General features: G+C 46.3%; 2 protein-coding genes across 2 annotated transcripts in view; one reads left to right on the top strand and one right to left on the bottom strand.

The window, feature by feature from the left end:
- SYNE2 (spectrin repeat containing nuclear envelope protein 2) overlaps positions 1-11809 on the top strand; it is a 345609-nt gene extending 333800 nt beyond the window's left edge. The window contains exons 105-116 of the mRNA XM_060096039.1: positions 455-649; positions 1180-1462; positions 1977-2045; positions 2961-3100; positions 4941-5055; positions 5999-6201; positions 7183-7383; positions 8351-8479; positions 9631-9822; positions 10571-10654; positions 11160-11209; positions 11492-11809. Coding sequence (XP_059952022.1) covers positions 455-649; positions 1180-1462; positions 1977-2045; positions 2961-3100; positions 4941-5055; positions 5999-6201; positions 7183-7383; positions 8351-8479; positions 9631-9822; positions 10571-10654; positions 11160-11209; positions 11492-11714 — 1884 coding nt within the window. The 3' untranslated portion in view covers positions 11715-11809. The remainder of the gene's footprint in view (positions 1-454; positions 650-1179; positions 1463-1976; positions 2046-2960; positions 3101-4940; positions 5056-5998; positions 6202-7182; positions 7384-8350; positions 8480-9630; positions 9823-10570; positions 10655-11159; positions 11210-11491) is intronic.
- The window catches only part of ESR2 (estrogen receptor 2), a 181185-nt gene that overhangs the window by 113278 nt on the left and 47122 nt on the right, over positions 1-20785 (bottom strand). The window lies entirely within an intron of this gene.

Genomic DNA, 20785 nt, shown 5'->3' with positions numbered 1-20785 from the left:
AAAAAAAGAAAAAAGAAAAGAGTGGGACCAGGAACAGGTATCTTCTCTCCCACTGTCACAAATGTCTGTACTACACTTTAATTGCACTATAATTCCCTCCTTGGCTAAATAATACAAGAGGTTGAGAAATGGAAATTTGCCTTCCACGGTATAACGGCACCAATGAGCATTATTACTGTGTCAGCAGAAATGCCCGGTGGAGACTTACTATGGGAAATTTTCTGATTCTACCAAGCGTCAATAAGACAAGGTCTGTCCCTCACACCCAGTAACAGTAAAGGTTCATCCATGTCAGAACTTTAGAATCATTGTAACTGGAAAAGTCAGCGCCCAGAAGGGGGAAGAAAAAAATACATACGTATGATCATTTTAAATTCTTAAATCTTTGGAGTCACTTAGTTGAAAACTGATGAAGCTTAAGTTTGAAATCCTTTCTTTCTCATATTCTATATAGGGTTTCCAGCAGGAAATTACATTAAATACCAATAAGATCGATCAGCTCATCGTTTTTGGGGAGCAGCTCATTCAGAAGAGTGAGCCCCTGGATGCCGTGCTGATTGAGGATGAGTTGGAGGAGCTGCACCGCTATTGCCAGGAAGTGTTTGGCAGGGTCTCCCGATTCCACAGGAGGCTCACCTCCCACGCGTCGGTAAGGGACTGCCCCGCACGCGAGGCTGCTGGGCCACCCGAAGTGGATGTTTGACTCCACTTTTAAAGAATTGGGAAAGTTACTGTGCGTGGTTAACAATGATTTATTCTATGGTTAAAAACAAAAAACAAAAAAAAACTATGTTTTTGTTTTGCTGAAGTATAGATAGATGCTGTACAATATTATATAAGTCGCAGGCATACAGTATAGTGATCCACAATTTTTAAAGATTATACTCCATTTATAGTTATTATAAGATATTGGCCGTATTCCCTGTGTTGTACCATATATCGTTGTAGCTTGTTCTATACCGAATAGTTTGTACCTTAGTCCCCCACCTCTATACTGCCCCCTCCCCAGTTCCCTCTCCCCACTAGTAACCCCTAGTTTGTTCTCTGTATCTGTGAGTCTGCTTTAAAAAGCTGAGTTGAAAAGTGCTCTTTCCACACTTACTAACATAGAGCCAATACTTACTCAGAAGCCGCCAGTTCCCAGTGGTTAATTCTGAAAACTGGATACCCCCGTTCTAGGGCTTGGAAGATGAAAAGGAAGCCTCTGAGAATGAAACGGATGTGGAAGACCCCAGAGAGATCCAGGACGACTCTTGGCGTAAAAGGAGAGAGAGCGAGGAGCCCTCGTCCCCTCAGTCCCTTTGTCACCTGGTGCCCCCGGCGCCAGGGCCCGAGCGCTCCGGCTGTGAGACCCCCGTCAGCGTGGATTCCATCCCGCTGGAGTGGGATCACACAGGTGACGTGGGGGGCTCCTCCTCTCACGAAGAAGACGAGGAGGGCCCGTACTACAGTGCGCTGTCAGGTATGGACCCACACGGCTAAGTCCTTAGCACCTGAGCAACACGGCCAGCTCTCAGTGGTCAGAGTCCAGGCTGTGGCTGACCCAGACTTCCTGTGGCTTCCTGTGTCTGTCCTGCCCACCTTTGACCTACCTGAGGGCTGGCTCATTCCTATTCCTGGTGGAATGAAAGGGAAAAATAAACAAAGTCCACGTTGGGACATGAAGGCTGTTTGCTAATGGCTCTCGATAGACGGGAGGCTCATCAGTGGCCTTTTCAATTGAGTTTTTCAGAATATCAGTAGATTGAGTGTCTCTGTCCTTTCTACGCAGTTCGTTCCCCTCCCGCGCCGCTGTTTCGGATGGTCAGGAGTTAACTGAAAAATTCCTTCTGGTTCTTTAAAGCTTTTTAATAAAACAGATAAAGGGTAGTGACTTTTCTCCTCCCAGGTGACAATGTTTCTACTGTTTTAACTTAATACTTGGGCATTCATCTACAGACGCCTGCAGTGAGGAAAATGACATTGTTCTTTTTCAGATGTAGAAATCCCTGAAAATCCTGAGGCATATCTTAAAATGACCACAAAAACTTTGAAAGCGTCTTCTGGTAGGCCCCTGCCCGTGCATGCGTCTCAACATGGCAGCGTCCTGTGGTGCACACTGCATCCTAAACCTCGCTCCCGTGTCATGTCTGACCTCTGCCTTCTGTGGACACCATGCGCCTTGGTCCTTGTGTCATGGTGTATTTGCACTGCCGTACTCACACATAGCTTCGTGCTCCATACAAAACCCTCCCAGACCAGAGCAGTCTCCACGCCATCCCTCTCCTCCCCTTCAGGCCTGTGCAGAAGGGAATTTTTCAGGTGCCTTTTAAAATTTTTATTTTTCTCTCCATCTCACTCAAGCCCTGTGGCATGGGCCAAGCTTCCTTCATGGTGGCTTGGTTTAGAACTACTACCCTGCTTACGGTGATTTCCTGGGAAGAGGGTGGGGAGGTGGGGGGGTGAGGGCACTGTTGCCTTTGCCGCAGGAGAAGACACCTCCCTTTCCTTGACTTGCAGCTCTGATCTTCATTCCCTGCCCCATCCCCACCTACAGTGGTTGGGGAGAGCCACGAGCGGCCCTTTGGTCCCCAGTCCATCCTGATGTTCACTCTTCCCTCACTCCTAAGAGGCCTTCAGTCCTCTTGGCCCCCAAACCTGTCCTTGCCGCCAGCGCCCCCCACCGCTAGAGCCCCCGGCTCCAAAAGGCCACTCATCCCGCAGCAGATCATGTGTTTGTTGTGCTCCATTGTGAACCCATCTAGTGAAGGCCCAGTGTCGCTCAGTTGCATGAGTCTCATTTCATTCCCTTCTGGGACATACTGACATTTTGCAAACATGCATGCTTTGCAAGGAAAGCTGCAGAACTCATGTTATACTATAACCTGATGCCATGTTACCCATGACCTTTTTTGTGTAACTAAAAATGAATGCTTTGGTTGGAGAGAATGGACTGTCACTTGCTATTTTTTTTGTTTCAGGTAAATCCATTTCTGAAGGCCACTCGTGGCATGTTCCTGACAGCCCTCCCTGCCGCAAGCGTCGCTACAAACAAATGGGAGGTGACAGGAATGTCCAGCCCATCCCCTCCGATTCCAGCACCCCTTATAAACCAGCCTACGTAAGTCTTGACCCCACTGAGAGCACAACCCAAGTGCATGAGTAATAGTTAAAATATTTAAAGGGAGAGAGCTTTGGGTGTATGCTGTTTGTGCTCACTCCCCAGGCATATTTTGGGTTGGTTTTCCCATGGTGACATACTTCATGAGAACTCTGGCATAACTGACTAGACTTAGAGATAGCTGTCTGGCCAAACACCGTCTTTGAGTGTTGATGTGCCATGACAGGGATTATTACTGTTGAGTCAGTCATCGTGCAAACAGTGGAGAAACAAAGTGCTGGCCTTCCTGAGCCGCTCCTGCACTCCCAAACCTTTGATATGTTTACCTTGACTACACATCCTATTCAGAAAATTGTGACTTCCTATTCAGAAAGGTTTGACAGTGTGCAGTGGTGGACCTGGGTTTGATTCCCTGCCCTACCAGTAAATGGCTCTAGGACCGTAAACACTTTACCTTGCCTCTGTAAGCCTTCCTCACCTGAGGATAAACCTACCTTACATAATTGTTGTTAGGATTAATGTGTATGAAGGTATAAAGGAGGCCCTCGAAGTGGTCACCACTATTGTTATTGTTGTTACCACTACTGTATATGGTTTGTCATTGTTGTTAAACCAGTGACTGTTCCCTCTTAGTTGCTCTTTCCTCAGGCAACACGAGCCCTTGCCATGCTCTGGCTACGCAGCTGTTGCGGGCCAGCCTGCGGAGGATTTAACGTTGGCCCCGGATCATTCTCAGTACAGAGAATTAGTGACGAGCAAGTTGAAATTAAGACGTCTCACACATTTTTAGTGTCATCTCTTAGAGAAACCAGAAGTGGTGTGAGCATCACTAGATTGGTTGTCAGAGTGCCCTCTGTGTGGAGGAGTGAATGTTGCTAGATAGTTGGAGAAGGTTCTGCCTAAACACGGTCAGACCCCAATCATTTGATAACGGGCTGCCTGTGCCCAACTTGGAAACTCTTCCTCTTGCTTAGCAAGCAGTTATCATTTTTAATCTGTCCCTCTGTGGTGCCGAATAAGACCTGACAGTCCTGGAGGGAGAGCCCCCAGCACCTCACCTTTGCTTTGCATCCAGGACCATGTGGTTTGGCCTCTTCCGGTAACTATGCTTGTGTTCCTTACCTGGCCACTTCAAAAGCTCAGCCCTTTGTGTGTGTGTGTGTCTGCTACCCCCAATCTGAAGGTTTTTGGGTTTTTTCTTTTCATTCCACACAAATAGGCCGTATGGACACAATCCAAAAACCACGAGTTTTCTAAAAAAAAAGATACATTTATTTTTGGAAAGTCCTGAGATAACAGCCCAGTCAGCTCTGTGATAACACAAGAGTCAATATGTACAGTGAAAGATAAACTCTTGGTAACGAATGACCCTAGGAGGAAGGTTTGTGCTCTGTTTCCGATTCCCGGTGATAATAATGCCAACCAGCTCTACGGAGTGACTGGGAGGGTTAACTAAAATTTTGTAAAACACTGTGCAAATGTAAAAGCGCTAACACAATAAGAGTCTGGTAAGCTCAACGATTGTTTTGAAGTCTTTTTGCGTGGTTGGATTGAGGAGTGTTAGGAAGCCTCAAATTAAATCAGGCCATTTTATTCCCAATATTGACATCTTACCTGCTTACCCCTCCCCCTGCGCCTTTGCTGAAGCTTTATTTCTGCCATCAGCTCTGCTGCTTATAAATGCTACCCATACACTAAAGCGCCTCTGTATTACCAGCAAGTTACCCTTCGAAGGAAAGGGCTCCTATATCTTCATTTCTTCCCTGTTGATATGAACCAAGACATTCTTCAGACGCCTTTAAAATGTATAGGTGGTAACATAAAAATTGCCTCATTCTAGGTAAAGCTGCTGTTGTCTCCAGGGACTGAAGGTGGCAAAGAAGATCCAAGAGTCCTGACTGGCGGCCCACAGCAGGAAGACGAGGGCCTGGCTGCTCTCACCGGGCAGCAGTCAGGTACAGTTAAATTGGGCCGTTGTTATGAGGTAGAGACTGTGTTTTGGGTTAGCTGGACATTTACTTTAAGACACTGCTCAACAGAACATTGATTAGGAATTGACCAACTACATAATTCACCAGAACTGCTGAACTTGGCCTATAGCAGCCAATGTTATTTTAGAATCAGCTGACTTGTATTTATGAACAAATTCCTGTTTGTTATTTATTCTCTAAATATTGACAAAATGAGCCTCATGATAAAGGGTCTGTTTTTACCTGCATGACTTCGCTTGTATGTGAAGATCGGACACGAAGATGATGACCAAAGAGTTGTGTCGGGTGTCTCCTCGAGAGACCAGGAAAGTCATGACTCAGCTGAGCCTAAAGTCAAGTTCATAGCATCGACCTGATCATTCATGGACAGGGAGGAGAGTGCCTTTTTTTTTTTTTTTTTTTTTTTGCGGTACGCGGGCCTCTCACTGTTGTGGCCTCTCCCGTTGCGGAGCACAGGCTCCGGACGCACAGGCTCAGCGGCCATGGCTCACGGGCCCAGTCGCTCCACGGCATGTGGGATCTTCCCGGACCGGGGCACGAACCCGCGTCCCCTGCATCAGCAGGCGGACTCTCAACCACGGCGCCACCAGGGAATCCTGAGAGTGCCTTAAATACAGCATGAACTGGAGTGCTGCACCTGGAACCACAGTGCATCTTGGCAACATGTTGGGCCTCCTAGCAGCTCCCTACTTCGTCCCAGCCTGTGTGGGAGTGCAGCAGCACAGGCCTTGAACCAGAGCGAGGGAAACGTGCTGTTCCACACTTGAGGGACGTGATAACCCCCAAACCCCAAGGCTCCTGCAAGGAGCATCCCCTGCAGGTTTTATCACTGTGACGCTGAATTAGTTGGAAGCAGAGAAATCTGTTTGCATTATTGCTTCTTTTTATTGGCGGCTTTTTATTCCAGGTGCCTTTGATAGATGGGAGTTGATCCAAGCGCAAGAACTTCACAGTAAACTCAGAATAAAACAAAACTTGCAGCAGCTGAACTCTGATATCAGCGACATCACCACGTGGCTGGAAAAAACTGAAGCAGAGCTGGAAACATTAAAGCTGGCAAAGCCTCCCTCTGGTATGCAGGAAATGGAACTCCGAGTGAAGAGGCTGAAGGTGAGTGAGGGCGTGGAGGGGGAGAGGACTTCAGAACGCATGTGCACATCAGATCCTCTGCCTGCCGCGTCGGGGGCGGCTCGCACACGCTCGCTGTGTGGTTAGTAGCCTCTCGCACTTCATTTCTGTAACTGGCGAGGACCCAGGTGAAGATTTGTATTTTCATTCAGAGGAGCGTCTCCAGATGATCCCAAAGCCCAGAGCAGTGCTGGGGAGGTGTGGCTCCCATCTGACTGCTGAGGGACCCCTAGACTCTTGTGGGACCCCCCACCGGCCATGGACAGGCAGCCTAAAAACACCCTTCCAAACTGTATGCAGGCAGGACGGGGGGTGGCGTGCTGAGGGGGAGGAGGAGGACAGCGCACCTACTGACCGATTCTGCGGCCTGACCGGTTACTCTGCTACGCAGTTAGGAGCTGTCACCCACACAGCCAGGGAGCAGGGGAGGGGCAGTTTGAGCCCTGCACTTTGGGGGTGCTCTGAACATGAGCCTGGGCTCCCAAGAAGACCCAGGATAGGAGTTTTGAGGTATCCAGGCAGTCTTCACATTTGTACTATTGTTTTACTTTGTGCACTGATATATCAGGGGTTACCATTCATCCTAAGGAATAACACTTATGCGATACTCTGGGGCGAATGCAGGATAACTATGTGTGCTTTATGTAGAAGACTTTTAATCTGATCCAGAAATGTTATTAAGTCAGACAGAGGCCAGCAGGGTCTATTCATGCCTGCGGTGTAGCTGGTCCACTGGGAGACGGGCCCCGTCTCTCAGCCCAGTCATCTGGCCAGCCAAGTCGTGACCTTGTAAGGCAGCTCCCTTACCTGAGGCTTCCCAGCCAGTGACAGGCGACGTTGCTCTTGTATGCCAGGCCACGGCTTAGAGAAGTGTTTGGAAGGTCCGTTCCCCACTGAGGTTCAAAGTGAACCCCACATCACTGTTTACAGGGTGCCTGACCCAGTCTTTTCCCTCTGTGGTAGGAGATACTAAAAGCCTTTGACACCTACAAGGCCTTAGTGGTTTCTGTCAACGTGAGCAGCAAGGAATTTCTGCAAACTGAGAGCACCGACTCCGAAGAGCTCCAGGATAGAGTCGGCCAGCTGCGGCTGCGCTGGGACGCGGCCCAGGGTGCGGTGGAGAGCTGGAGAGAGGGCTTACGGCTGTCGCTCATGCAGTGCCAGGTACGGCGACTCAGCACCCAGCCGGTGCCCAAGGCCCAGTCCCGTGCACAGCCAGGCCCACGTGGGTGGGAGAAGAGAGATGTTTATCATCTTCAGGATGCTTTCGCGCAGCCAAATATGGTTTGCGTTAGGAAGCATGTGCTTCATCATTTGTTTCCAAAGTGGCCCACCTGCTGCCTCAGAGACCCGACACGTGCCCTGCATTTCCCACTGTGTTGCCCAGACCCACCCGTACTGTAAGGGTTCCAGCAAGCGTTCACTAGGTTGGAAGTGTCACACGAACACTGCCCTGTGTCTGTCCTTTTGCCAGGAACACTGGATAGCAGAGTGTTAAGAGACCTGGCCCTAGAACAAGGAGCAGTTTAACCCAGCTCTGTAGTTTTAGTAGCCGTGTGACTGTGGGGAAAACACTGCACCTTCTAGACCTCAGTTTTCTCATCTGGAAAATGGGAATAATTCCAGGGCCTACCTCACAGGGTTCTTTTTAGGACTAGATGCACATAACCTTGACCCAGTACCGGCCACACAGTAAATGCCCAACAGGTGAGCTCTGACCCCATCCTAGGAAACAGAAGCCCACCAGCAACCACATGCAGCACTGTCTTTGGGCCATAGTCTGTCCTGTTGGGGTGTCTCCCTTGACCAGTGAATCCAGCAGATGTGTTAAATAATTTGTGTGCTCTTCCTAGTAATAGCAGGCGGGGTGTTCTGAAGCCCCACCTTTCTGCCGGCACTTTTAACGTGGCAGAATTCAGCGTGCCTCCTGGGACAGGGCCAAGCGCTCTCCTGCCCTGCTTTCCCTCATTTGGGGGCCCTGGCGTTTAGTTTAAATCTGGCCCTTGTATTCACTGGATACGGACCAGCAGAGCAAATGACGGTGATGGATGAGCAGTGGCACGCTGCTTCCCAGCACACCTGCCTTCACAGTCTAAGAAAGGGACGTGCTCTGACGTCTGCTGTTTTTAAGGACTTTCACCAGCTGAGTCAAAACCTGCTGCTGTGGTTAGCGAGCGCCGAGAGCCGGAGGCAGGAGGCTTGTGTCACTGACCCAGAGGCAGACCCCCGGCCCCTCCTGGCATGTCGGGAGGAGCTCCTGGTAAGTCTAGGGGCCCTGCGCCACCACTGGCCTCTTCGGGAGGTCAGTGCTTAGGTGGCCTCGCCTGGCGTTTCTGCAAACGACGCCCACATGGTGTTCTGCCCTCGGGTTCTGGTTGGTGTCTACTGAGCATCCCTGCGCTGTTCTGAAGCAGGGTGAGTGCGGGGACGAAAGTGGCCCGGAGCAGGGAGTCTTCAAGACTCTCAGGAACCGGTGACAGAGGCGTTTGGCAGGATCCTGAGAAACTGAAGGCCCTTTGAAGTATTTTTCCCTTGTGAATACAGCTCATTTGGGAGGAAACACGGTGTTCAGTCACCTGACAGTCATGATGAGCTGTATGAGTTTTCCATAGCCACATACACAGTCTTTCTTCTGGGAGGGTAGTTGTGTTTTCATATATTTATTTCACCAGCAAGCCAAGGTGAGACCCCCATATATTCTCACTTGCACTCAAGGTGACATTTTTATCCATATATTTGTATGTGGTTTAGTTTTAAACATTTTAATCAAAACACTGGTCATTGCTTAAAAAATATTTTTTTGTTCTAAAATCTTCGTAAAGCCCCCGTGTCCAGAGCAGCTCTAATAGAGCTTTCTGCAGTGATGGAAATGTTCCATAGCTGAACTGTCCAGTGTAACAGCTCCTAGACATGGTAGCACCCAAGCACTTGATATGTGGCTGCTGTGACTAAAACTGAGCTTTTAATCACGTCCAGTAGCCACACGTTGTCCAGCGGCTACCACGTTAGACATCGAGCAAGACCGCACAAGCAGATTCACTTGATTCCTTATACTTCTCAATGGTACGCGTAAGCTGCGCTTTCTCAATTTGTCCACTTCCTGCCATCGGGGATGAGGGCCTAGTCTTCCCACACCACCCCCCTCACTCCTTTCCTCTAACTTCTCCAGCATCACTATTGTCTTTAGAATGAGAAGGAATAAAATAAAATAAAAAATAGGGGTAGAGTGTAACCAACTTGCTATCTAAGTGACGCCAGGCTTGAGGACAGGCAGGCAGGTAGAAGAAGGTGGTTCTGAGTTGGGTACCAGCCACCACTCACCCTGGAACTTCCCTGGCACGGAGAAAGCTTCTTCCGGCCACACTAGCTTCCCTTTCGATAAGCGACTGTTTGACACGTTTTTATTTTTAGCAACTGGAAAAGGAGCTAGTGGAGCGTCAACCTCAAGTAAACTCCTTACAAGAGATTTCCAGCAGCCTGCTTATCAAGGGGCACAGAGAAGACTACATTGAGGCTGAAGAGAAAGTCCATGTTATTGAGAAGAAACTCAAACAGTTGCTTGAGCAAGTGTCCCAAGACTTAGTGTCCTTGCAGCGAAGCCAGGTGAGTCCCCTTGTAGCTTCTAAATATAAAAATGTATGCAAATGGGAAAGCAGTGTGGCAGCCCTGCCTGGGGAGGGAGGCCGCAAGCATGTGGCAGCGGTCAGAGAGGCGTCGTGCCCCTTTGTGCCGTGTGGCCCTAACAAGTTACCAAAGCTCTTCAGAGCCACTTTGTCATTCGTAAGAGGGAGGCAGCAACAGTACCCATCTGCGGAAACCAAGCCGGGTCCCTCCGTCCTCTCCGCCTTCACTGTCCTCACGCGATGGTTTCTGGTCCTCTCCCTGTCCTGGTCACTCTCCTCTGACCACTCTCTCATTTGTCTACCTTCTTCTCTTAAAATGTGATCCAGCTCAGAACAAATGGACTCACCAGACGTAGGGCAGCCCCCCTCCCCTCCATCCCAGAGTATATATCTTTCCTCCCGTGCAGCCCAGACTATGTGGCCAGGTGATTACATCACCCACCGCGAGCTCACTGTCCAGCTGTTTCTGTCCCCCTCCTAATGTTATGTGCCCTGGGTTTTTAATGCAAGTGGCTGGCCTCACCTCATTTCCATCCCCTGTCGTCTGAGAAAGGCCCTCTTAGAGGGGGGAGTGAGCGCACCAGAAGAGCCCCTCCTTTTAGAAGGATCACAGTGGGGAAGGGATGAGCGGTGCGATGAAGAACCTGCAGGAACCATGTTTTTGTGCTCTTGAGACTATTCAGAGCCTTCTGTTTCCCCGAACTGAACTCTTGGGGTGTGGATTTCAGAACCCAGACTCGCCTCTGCCCAGCTTGGACGAAGCAGACCCTGGAGAGCCTCTAGCAACACCTGTGCCAGCTCCCCAAGCCAAGGTGAGAGCCCCCTTTTGCCAGGCGAATGACACTGGTTATTCTTGAAAGTTATTGAGATGACAGGGACTTGGGCCTCCAAGGCCCCATCCAGTATTTCATGATAGCACAGACTTCTGCTTCAACCTGCTGGTCAGTAGAGCAGCTTACTCCAAAGATGAAAAACAAAACAAAACTTTTTAATACCTAATGGAAAGGCTTTCTTGTGCTCAGTACTCTTCCCTGGTGGGACTGTGCTGGCTGTGGAAGCTGGGAACCCTCCTGGCATTGCTGAAGGGGCTTCCTGATCTCTCCGTGGCAACAGGTCAACAGGCTGGAACGTGAAACTCTCCCTAGTGTAACTGAATTATTTCTTACTTCAGAGAGTAATCTCAAATGTATTACTCTAGGCTCAAAAGCTTGGCAGGAAGACAACCTAAGAAAGATGTATAATTTAAGAGGGAGGAACGTTTTATCATTGACAGGACTAAACTATCTTCAGTTTACTAATTGGATTATTTTTGTCTAGCAGCTCAGAGCAGAGATAACTACAAAAGACAAGAACAAGACAGCCAGCAGGTAACAGCATTACAACACCAGCAATGGGTTCCCTGTCCCACACTCCTCTCCCCTCAACAGGCTTGCTAATGCCACTGTTAAGGTCTTTGGAAAAATTGGTTTTCTTGTTTTCTTCCATTTGGAAGGGGCTGGGCTTCCCTTCCAAAGCTGAATCCCAGCCGTGGGCCCCATTTTAATCTCAGGCCCTGATGTTTGTTTTTACGCAAGCAGGGGGGTCAGGTCACGGGAGTGGGGTTTGCCTCCGGAACCTCCCGATCAGCTCTCGACCTCCTCTGTTGCCAGGGTGCCCAGCCCCACCGGCCCCGAAAGCTCACGGCCCCAGCGCTCCTTCCTCTCGCGGGTGATCAGGGCGGCGCTGCCCCTCCAGCTGCTCCTGCTGCTGCTGCTGCTCCTGGCCTGCCTGCTCCCCTCCTCCGAAGAGGACTACAGCTGCACTCAGGCCAACAACTTTGCCAGGTCCTTTTACCCCATGCTGAGGTACACCAATGGGCCACCCCCCACCTAGAAGCCGGCCCGGCCGCAGCACCACACCCACCAGCCTCTTTGCGCGGTGCCCGACTCACAGCCCCAGACCAATCTGTGGGTGACTCTGAGCATTGGTCCAGGGACCACCTGCTGCGGACACCTCCCTCTGGGCATGACCGGAGAGAGCTCTCTCAGGACCCAGGGCGGCTTTCAAATGACCTTCCCCCAGGGCAGGGAACCTGGGTGGCCATCACCCCGGGCAGTTTGGCAAAGCTTAGTTGATTGGTTTCAGGATCTCTGGAAACTGCAGTTTCCTGAAGAGCCAAGCACTTTGTGAATTCGGATTTGTCAAACCACATTATTAAAATGTAGTGAATATGGTCAGTGAACAGCAGTGTTCATCACATAATACATATTACAGAAACAAGCAAGCAGATTCCGCCTCAGAAATGGTTCAGAAACTCACACGCGCCCTTGGCTGATTGACTGAAACAATCATATTTAAAATATTTAGAGTTAATTTTACTTCAATCAGCAGCAATCTTGGAGCTACAGGTTATAAAACCAAAATGTTCTGCTCAGTACTTAGGTCTGCTCTTTTATATTGCTTTAAATTTTTAAAGAAATTATATTGCATGGATGTGGTTATTTGTGCATATTTTTTAACACTGCAGAATCTATGAATAATGTAAACTTTGATTTTTTTTTTAAAAATCAGATTTTAGCTTGAGCTTTTTGACTAATGTACAGTAAATGCCAAACAAACTACAGACTTGATAGGGACATTTTTGTAAGTTAATTTTATAAGACTTTTCACATTTAAAGTGGTGCTTCAGGTTTTGTTTAACTGTTTGGCCACGGGCGGGTGGGGGGTTGGTCCAGAGACTTGAAGCTGTTTGTGGTATGTACAACTCAGATGTTTCTCATTAAAAGAAAACAAAAAAGCCATACTTTTGTCGTACTAGATTATATTACAAAGCAGTTAAACATTATGTGTAATCTTCCATAGAGCAAAAATTATTTTTTAAATATTTGAGGAGATTTACGGGTTTTACAGATTTTGAGCTAAGCTTTATATTCTACTTATTTATCTTTGTACAGAATAACTTATGAGATCTAGAAACCCACACCTGTATAGGAGGTGATTACCCCGTGCAGTGAGCCTCCAATGCTGTAGGGGGCGATGAGGGCAGCACAGTGTGGAAGGTGGACGTGAAAGGATCATTTCACCCAGATTTTTGTATTCCCAGCTCCCTCCAGAGTGAACTAACACATAGTGTTTAACAAACGTTACAGGCAAAGCCGTCTGCTTTCCATTTCCAGCACCACTGTCTATCTCCCACCCAAACAAAGAGTGTGATTAGAAGTTACTGATCCAAATGGAACAGAATTGAGAGCCCAGAAATAAACCCACACACCTACGGTCAGTTAATCTTCAACAAAGGAGGCAAGAATATGTAATGGGAAAAAGACAGTCTCCTCTTCAGCAAGTGGTGCTGGGAAAGCTAGACAGCCACATGTAAATCAATGAAGTTAGAACACACCTTCTCACCATGCACAAAAATAAACTCAAAATGGCTTAAAGACTTAAACATAAGACAGGACACCGTAAAACTCCTAGAAGCGATCATAGGCAGAACAGTCTCTGACATAAATCTTACCAGTGTTTTCTTACGTCAGTCTCCCAAGGCAATAGAAATAAAAACAAATGGGACCTCGTAAAACTTACAGGCTTTTTGCACAGCAAAGGAAACCATAAACAAAACGAAAAGACAACCTACAGAATGCGGGAAAATATTTGCAAACGATGAGACCGACAAGGGCTTAATTTCCAAAATATACAACAGCTCATACAGCTCAACAACAAAAAACAAACAACCCAACCAAAAAATGGGCAGAAGACCTAAACAGACATTTCTCCAAAGAAGAAATACAGATGGCCAACAGGCACATGAAAAGGTGCTCAACATCGCTAATTATTAGAGAAATGCAAATCAAAACGACAGTGAGCTGCCACCTCACACTAGTCAGAATGGCCATCGTTAAAAAGTCTACAAATAACAAATGTTGGAGAGGGTGCGGAGAAAAGCAAACCCTCCTACACTGTTGGTGGGAATGTAAGTTGGTGCAGCCACTGTGGAAAACAGTATGGAGGTTCCTCAGAAAACTAAAAATAGAGTTGCCATATGACCCAGCAATCCCACTCCTGGGCATATATCCAGAGAAGACTATAATTCAAAAAGATACGTGCACCCCTATGTTCATAGCAGCACTCTTCACAACAACCAAGACATGGAAACAACCTAAATGTCCATGGACAGATGAATGGATAAAGAAAACGTGGTACATATATACAATGGAATACTACTCAGCCATAAAAAAGAATGAAATATGCCATTTGCAGCAACATGGATGCAACTAGAGATTATCACACTAAATGAAGCAGTAAGAAATAGAAAGACAAATACCATATATTGCTTATATGTGGAATCTAAAATATGACACAGGGACTTCCCTAGTGGTCCAGTGGTTAAGACTATGTGCTTCTAATGCAGGGGGCCCGGGTTCAATCCCTGGTCAGGGAACTAGATCCCACATGCCGCAACTAAGAGCCAGCCCGCATGCCGTAACTAAAGATCCTGCATGCTGCCACTAAAAGATCCTGCATGCCACAACTAAAAATCCTGCATGCCTCAGCTAAAGATCTTGTGTGCCACGACTGAGACCCAGCGCAAATAAATATTTTTTTGAAAAATAAAATATGACACAAATGAACCTATCTATGAAACAGAAACAGAATCACGGACATAGAGAACAGATGTGGTTGCCAAGGGGGAGGGGTGGGGGAGGGGTGGAGTGGGAGGCTGGGGTTCACACATATAAGTTTTTATACAGAGAATGGATAAACAACAAGGTCCTACTGTCTAGCACATGGAACTATATTCAATATCCTGTGATAAACCATAATGGAGGGGCTTCCCTGGTGGCGCAGTGGTTAAGAATCTGCCTGCCAATGCAGGGGACACGGGTTCGAGCCCCGGTCCAGGAAGATCCCACATGCCGTGGAGCAACTAAGCCCGTGTGCCACACCTACTGAGCCTGCACTCTAGAGCCCACGAGCCACAACTACTGAGCCCATGTGCCACAACTACTGAGCCCACGTGCCACAACTACTGAAGCCCACGCACCTAGAGCCTGTGCTCTGCAATAAGACAAGCCACCAAAATGAGAAGCCCGCGCACCGCAACGAAGAGTAGCCCCTGCTCGCTGCAACTAGAGAAAGCCCACGCGCAGCAATGAAGACCCAACACAGCCAAAAATAAATAAATAAAATAAATAAATTTAAAAATAAAATTAAGTTAAAAATAAAGCCAGAAAAAAAAACCATAATGAAAAAGAATATGAAAAAAAAAAAAGAAGTTGTTACTGACCCAGTTCCTCAGTTACCTGCTCTTAACCTGCATCTCTTGACACTCGGGAGACACCATGGACTCGAAGCAATCTCGGTCCCTCTCTCCTTCTCTGCAAAGTGCAAACCTTGGGGAAGCCAAGGAAGCTTGTCAGTAGATGAAGGCCAGATTTCAGCACTGGTGGCCCTTCTGTGGGTCAGACACCCCAGAAAGTGTGCAATTCACCAGTGGCTTTATGTAAAGGGACCAGCTGAAGAGAACTGTTTACCAAATTGTTGGAAGTGATATGGACACAAAGGTACTGCTTTACCATGCAACCTCAAAGTCTCTTTTAACTCTGAAATAATCCATCCCTTTTCATGGATTACAATAACCGTAGAGGGAAATTTAAGTGAAAATATTACCCAAACTTTTTCTTTGAGCCATTGAGTTGGTTAGAAGGTCCTTGCTCCAGGTTCTCCAGAGACAAAAGGCAGAATATCTCTACCTCCTTCCCTTCTTTCCAGCCCAAAGGAGGTGACTACTCTAGAGACCTTTTCTGCCTGTAAGGAGGGACTCTGGGGCAAGTCCAAGTTGCAGAGAAAGGAGAGTGTCATTTGCATTTTCAAGTCTAATGATGCACACCAACTCTCAGGATAGAGGCCTTTGAGTCTTGAGTCTGTACTCCAGGCTTCTACCCCAGGGAAGCCTTCCTTCACCCACAGCTCAGTGTGTTCCCCAGCTCTTGTTATGAAATAATCTGTGTTTTACACCTTCAAGAGATTTTACATCTTCCATTCCCCACGTGCAAGAGAAATTTTCAAATGACTCTTGGCATTAAGTTAGCGTCAGTATGAAGGAATTACTTTTCTCTCCATCTCTCGTGGGGTAGAATACTAATTGACTCACATGAGGTAATTACAGAAAATTACCCCCCAAACTGGTGCATTGCATATCAGGATTTTCATATTTGTGAGCTGCATTTTACTTGAGCATACAATGCCTTTGGTCATAAATCACAGGTGTGAGATTACTCAGCTAAAGATTAAATTGCTGCTGTTTAAAAAGTCTTCAGCAGTTTAAGTCAGAGATTCTTAACTCTTGAAACTGTATGTAAGCATTTTGTTTATGTACCTTTGTCCAGGAAGAGTCTGTGCTTTTCATCAAATTCTTAAAGGGCTCTGCAAACCTAAAACAGAATAGAATTCAGAATAGAATGGGAACACTGACTACTTAGCCTAATTACTGAAAGTTCTTATACTCCCAACAAATACATTTTTAAAACCAAAATTATGAAAAAACACTTTATTTAGCTTATGTCACATTAAACTTCTTTCTGCAACAGTTCCATAGACATTAAAGGCACACAGCAAAGAAAAAGTAGTACCTGGAGGAATGGAAAGCAGATTTCAAAATCTGCTTTCACACAACAGCAGACGTTCATTTGTCCAAAGGCCCAAATTTAAAAGCCTGCTTAATGGTACAGAGCATTCATCTGAAAAACATGACAAGTTATAGCCAGCCAGTGGGCTCTGAGGTACACAGGACCACTGAATAACAACGTTACAGGACCTACAGTCATGGCACTTAGACACCCAGTACAGAAAGAGAAACACAGCAGCACAGATTGTAGAGTTACAGGAACTGTTCTGGGCTAGCATATCGTCAGAGCTTTGTCCTTCCCTTAAAGGAAGCCCACCACCACATAACAGTGACTGGCCCCACAAGTGAACAGGACCCTCAGCATTCAAAAAAAAAAAAAAGAAAAGAAAAAGGATCCTTGACTCCAACGCAACAAAAAGGGTTATAAGAATAACACTGCAGAGAATGCACATCTTTGAGCTACCACTTTGAGCCAAAGTTCCAGCAACTTGGAGAGCTGTAAGGAATAAATGCATGTGTTTTGCACTGCAGTAGACTAGACTCCACGGGGAAGCATCAGTGCCTAAAAGGTGTGAGAATTTTACACAGGTAAGTTTCCAGTGAATCTACTTCACAGCAACACATCTGGGGAAAATGATGATAGGAGGACGTGACGGCAGTGCCACCCGCGAGCTTTGAGCCCAGGATGGGAGGGTAGGAATGATATAATTCATCTTGTTTTTTCCCGCCTGTCATGGCTGCTCTTCTGTAAAGGTTCACACAGACCCCATCTAAGCTGAGGAGGCAGAGGGTAGAGTAGAATGCAACCATAATGTAACCGTCTCTCCTCTAAGCACCGAGACTCAGCTCAAGCAGCAGACTCCTACGGAAGCAAGTCTGTAGCAGGAGCAGTGCTGGCCAGGCAGGCAGAAGACCTGAATTCTGGTCCCAGTTTTGCCGTTAAGTAGTCTTATGACCTTCAGCAGGTCCATTTACCCCTCCGGGCTTTAATTTACACGTGTACAAAAGATGGGACTGAACTCTCTTCTACAGGGTGTTCTGGAAACGGAGCCATTTAAACCAGAGTAGCCACGCATGTCAGATTGCATTTGACGAATGGATTCTGCAGTCTAGAAGTATTCTTTAGTTTTTTTAAACCGCATGATTACTTTCAGCTCTGTCACTTACTCCCTTGTGTGACCTTGAGCAAGTTTGCTTAGACTCTAGGTTCCAGAGCCAGAAAACTGGGATAACAGCAGTTAGTATGAGGATTAAATATGAATGTATGAGGCACTGAGCACTGTGCCTGGCACACAATGTTCCACAAATACGATTTTCGGGTACTAAACAATATTTTTATCATTTCCTTCATATAACCTTTATTATGTCTTTTTAAGGTTTTTTAGCAGTTTAAAGAAATGTGTCAAATCTTAAATAAAAATGTTTCATTTCAAAATAGACTAGAAACTGAAGGTTCACCTTTGAATTTGAAAAGGTGTCAATATATGCAAGTTTCTTAGCAGATTTAAATAACAACCAAACTCGGTTTTCCCATGCTAGAACATTCTAGAAGTGCTTCAACATAGCTTATAGATATGAATATAGAACGTAGCTCTGCCAAGAATTGGGAACTGATATTTTTTAAGTGAAGCTGAAAATAATTGGTCTTCCAGCTGAGTTAGCAGAGGAAGTAATCCAGATAAAGACTGTCTCACTGAAGAGCTTTTGTTGATTTTGCATTGTTTTGTTTTTAATAGTTAAGACCCTCCAGAAATGTTCTTGAGCTGACAACTTAATCTGCTGCTCCCACCACAATTTTTGAAGATAAATCTCTTCAAAAATTATTTTAGGGTTGAATCCTCTGTAGTTAGTCCTGGTGGACACTGAGCATGTGACAGGCCTGAGGCCACAAGGAGAGGATGTGGTGGGGACGTAGGGAGATGCAGTTGGAATGTGGACAACTCACTGTGCGGCTCTCCTGGGGTGGCCCATGTGGGTCCTTTTCAGCAGCTGCCAGCTCTCCCAGGAACCTGCGTGAACACTGCACTAGTGGTTTCTGTATTAAGAATATTCCATGTTAATTATCATTAAAATTTGTCTATATGATTCCCATATTAGACACTCATGTTTTTGGAATTTAGCTCAAATCTCACTCATCTCCCACAACTAAGTTTGTCCTATTAAATGGTCACTTACAAACCAAAATGTAGGAAAGGAATCTCACCATACGAGTCTAAGGCAAAGCTGAGCATCCTTTTTCCACAATACATAAAGTGTAGTTGGGTGGGTTATTTTTTTTCCAATACTCAATTTAATTCTTGTTTACAGTTGTCAGGTCCTATCCTCTCTAGTTAATTCCTTTTAAAAACTGAACTTGAAAACACTGTGCTTAGCTATGGGAGAAATTTAAGTTGCCCATGGACCATCTGGGTGGGTAGATACCCTCCCCCAAAAGAAGACGTTTAAAAGAAAGCACTATGTTTTGTTTTGTTTTTTAAGAAAGCACTATTAAAGAGAAATGGCTAATCTTTAAAATGGACATGGAGGGTCTACTCAAAACCCAGAAAAACAGCAGCCTGACTTTGCACTTTGTCATCCTTAGAGGACACGTTTGGAGCAGCTGGGAACAGATTCACACACTTCCTCTGAAAGGGGGAAAGGGCCCTAGAATACTCAAAACAAAGAACACCTTTAAACTACAGACCTTATTATCTCAGCTGCCTACTTGGCCCAGACCCCAGTCTAAGAGACAGCCTTGCACCAGGGCGGCCTCTCAGGTTGGACTTACTGACCAGTTTCCTCAGCACACCTAGGTGAGACCACAGCCAAGAAGAAATGACCAAAAGTGTTACATGCTCCTCATGGGCTAAATCCAAATGCAGTGAAACAAGCAGCCCCAAGAAGCATGCAGGAGTGTCTGTGGAAAATGGGCAGTGGGCACTGGAGGAGCTTTCATAAGAGCGTGCACCGTGCAGATAACACACAGGGTGCGGCACAGACAGGTGCTAGGACACCTGAGACAAATCGGTTGCCTACCTTGGCATCAAAATCCAACCTGCAAAACTTCACTACATAGTAATGGGGTTGCGGCTTAGCCCTCATTCTGTTTTGTTTTGTTTTGTTTTAATTTTTGCTTTTTCAACCTGGTACTCTCTTTTAGAAATACAATTAAGAGAATTTCATTGGCAAACAACTGTTCACGGCTGCCTTCCTTTGCCTCCCGCTTCCCACTCTCTAGCTTCCATCCCCTTGTTTGTCATGGGGGCTCCTAAACTGGCTGGAAAGAAAGAAAAGTGACCTGCTGAAAAACACTGGTTCCCTCGTTCCTACAAAATCAAATATATTTGCTGTACTCAATCTTGCTGAGGCTGCAACGAATCACTAAGAATAATTTCAAATCACCCCAGAATACAGACAATGGTGTGTTCTCTAGGTACATGGCCAAGAGTTTCTGATACAGCTTTGCTCAACTTTTTTAGTAAAACTGCATTGATATCAAAATTAAGAATTATTCAAGATCACACTGGCAGAAACCAACCTTATTGAATGTAATCTTCCTAATGACTTTGGTTTACTGTGGCTATAGCACATTTCTGTATTTACTATTTTCAAAAAGAAAGTGTGTTTAATCTCCTATCACAAGGTAATTTTTAAAAACATTGCAAAAATCACACGATTATTTAACTACTCTCTTCCAAAGTATAGATGTAACTCGTTTTATGCATTCACTATGTTCCTGAAAATTTGTATGAAAATTTCAGTTTTTAAAAATTGAGTTAAAATTGTAATTTCCAAGGAGCTTTGTCACCGTGTCCTATTTATGTTCCACTTGGAATAAGAACTAATATTTTACTAACTTTTTATTTCACCCAGCCCACCATATAAATGTTCTGATAAGAAAATATTCTAGAAGAGCCCTAGGGTATAAAAGAATTTTCTTGCTATAAATACTTACCCTAAATATTTCTCTTTTTTAAATAGAGTTCACGATCTTGTTCAAGTGGTACGCTCACCCCGTCTATACGGTTTGGCCCTGAACCTGACACACTGATGTGTGTGTAGCTGTTCATCCTTACGTGCAACACCATGCCTCACACACACAGCCTGAAGTGTCCCTGTCTCCCCTGGGTGGCTGATGTAGCACTCGTGGCTGCCCCAGGGGGGCACTGTGGCTGTGACCCACACCCACAGGAGAAACCCCATTCCTGCAAACACTGCTCCTTTCTCTAGCACACACACTGGGCCCCTTGGGACAAGAGAGTTTTAACAAAGGGCAATTCCAGGGGTAGGGGTATTTAAATCTCCACACTCCTCCATGAAGGTGATCACACACACACACACACACACACACACACACCAA

The sequence above is a fragment of the Mesoplodon densirostris genome, chromosome 4 (assembly GCF_025265405.1).
Source record: "Mesoplodon densirostris isolate mMesDen1 chromosome 4, mMesDen1 primary haplotype, whole genome shotgun sequence".
In the NCBI taxonomy this organism is placed as follows: Eukaryota; Metazoa; Chordata; class Mammalia; order Artiodactyla; family Ziphiidae; genus Mesoplodon; species Mesoplodon densirostris.
Note: the sequence above shows the minus strand (reverse complement) of the source record. Positions and strands in the feature narration are given on the sequence as shown.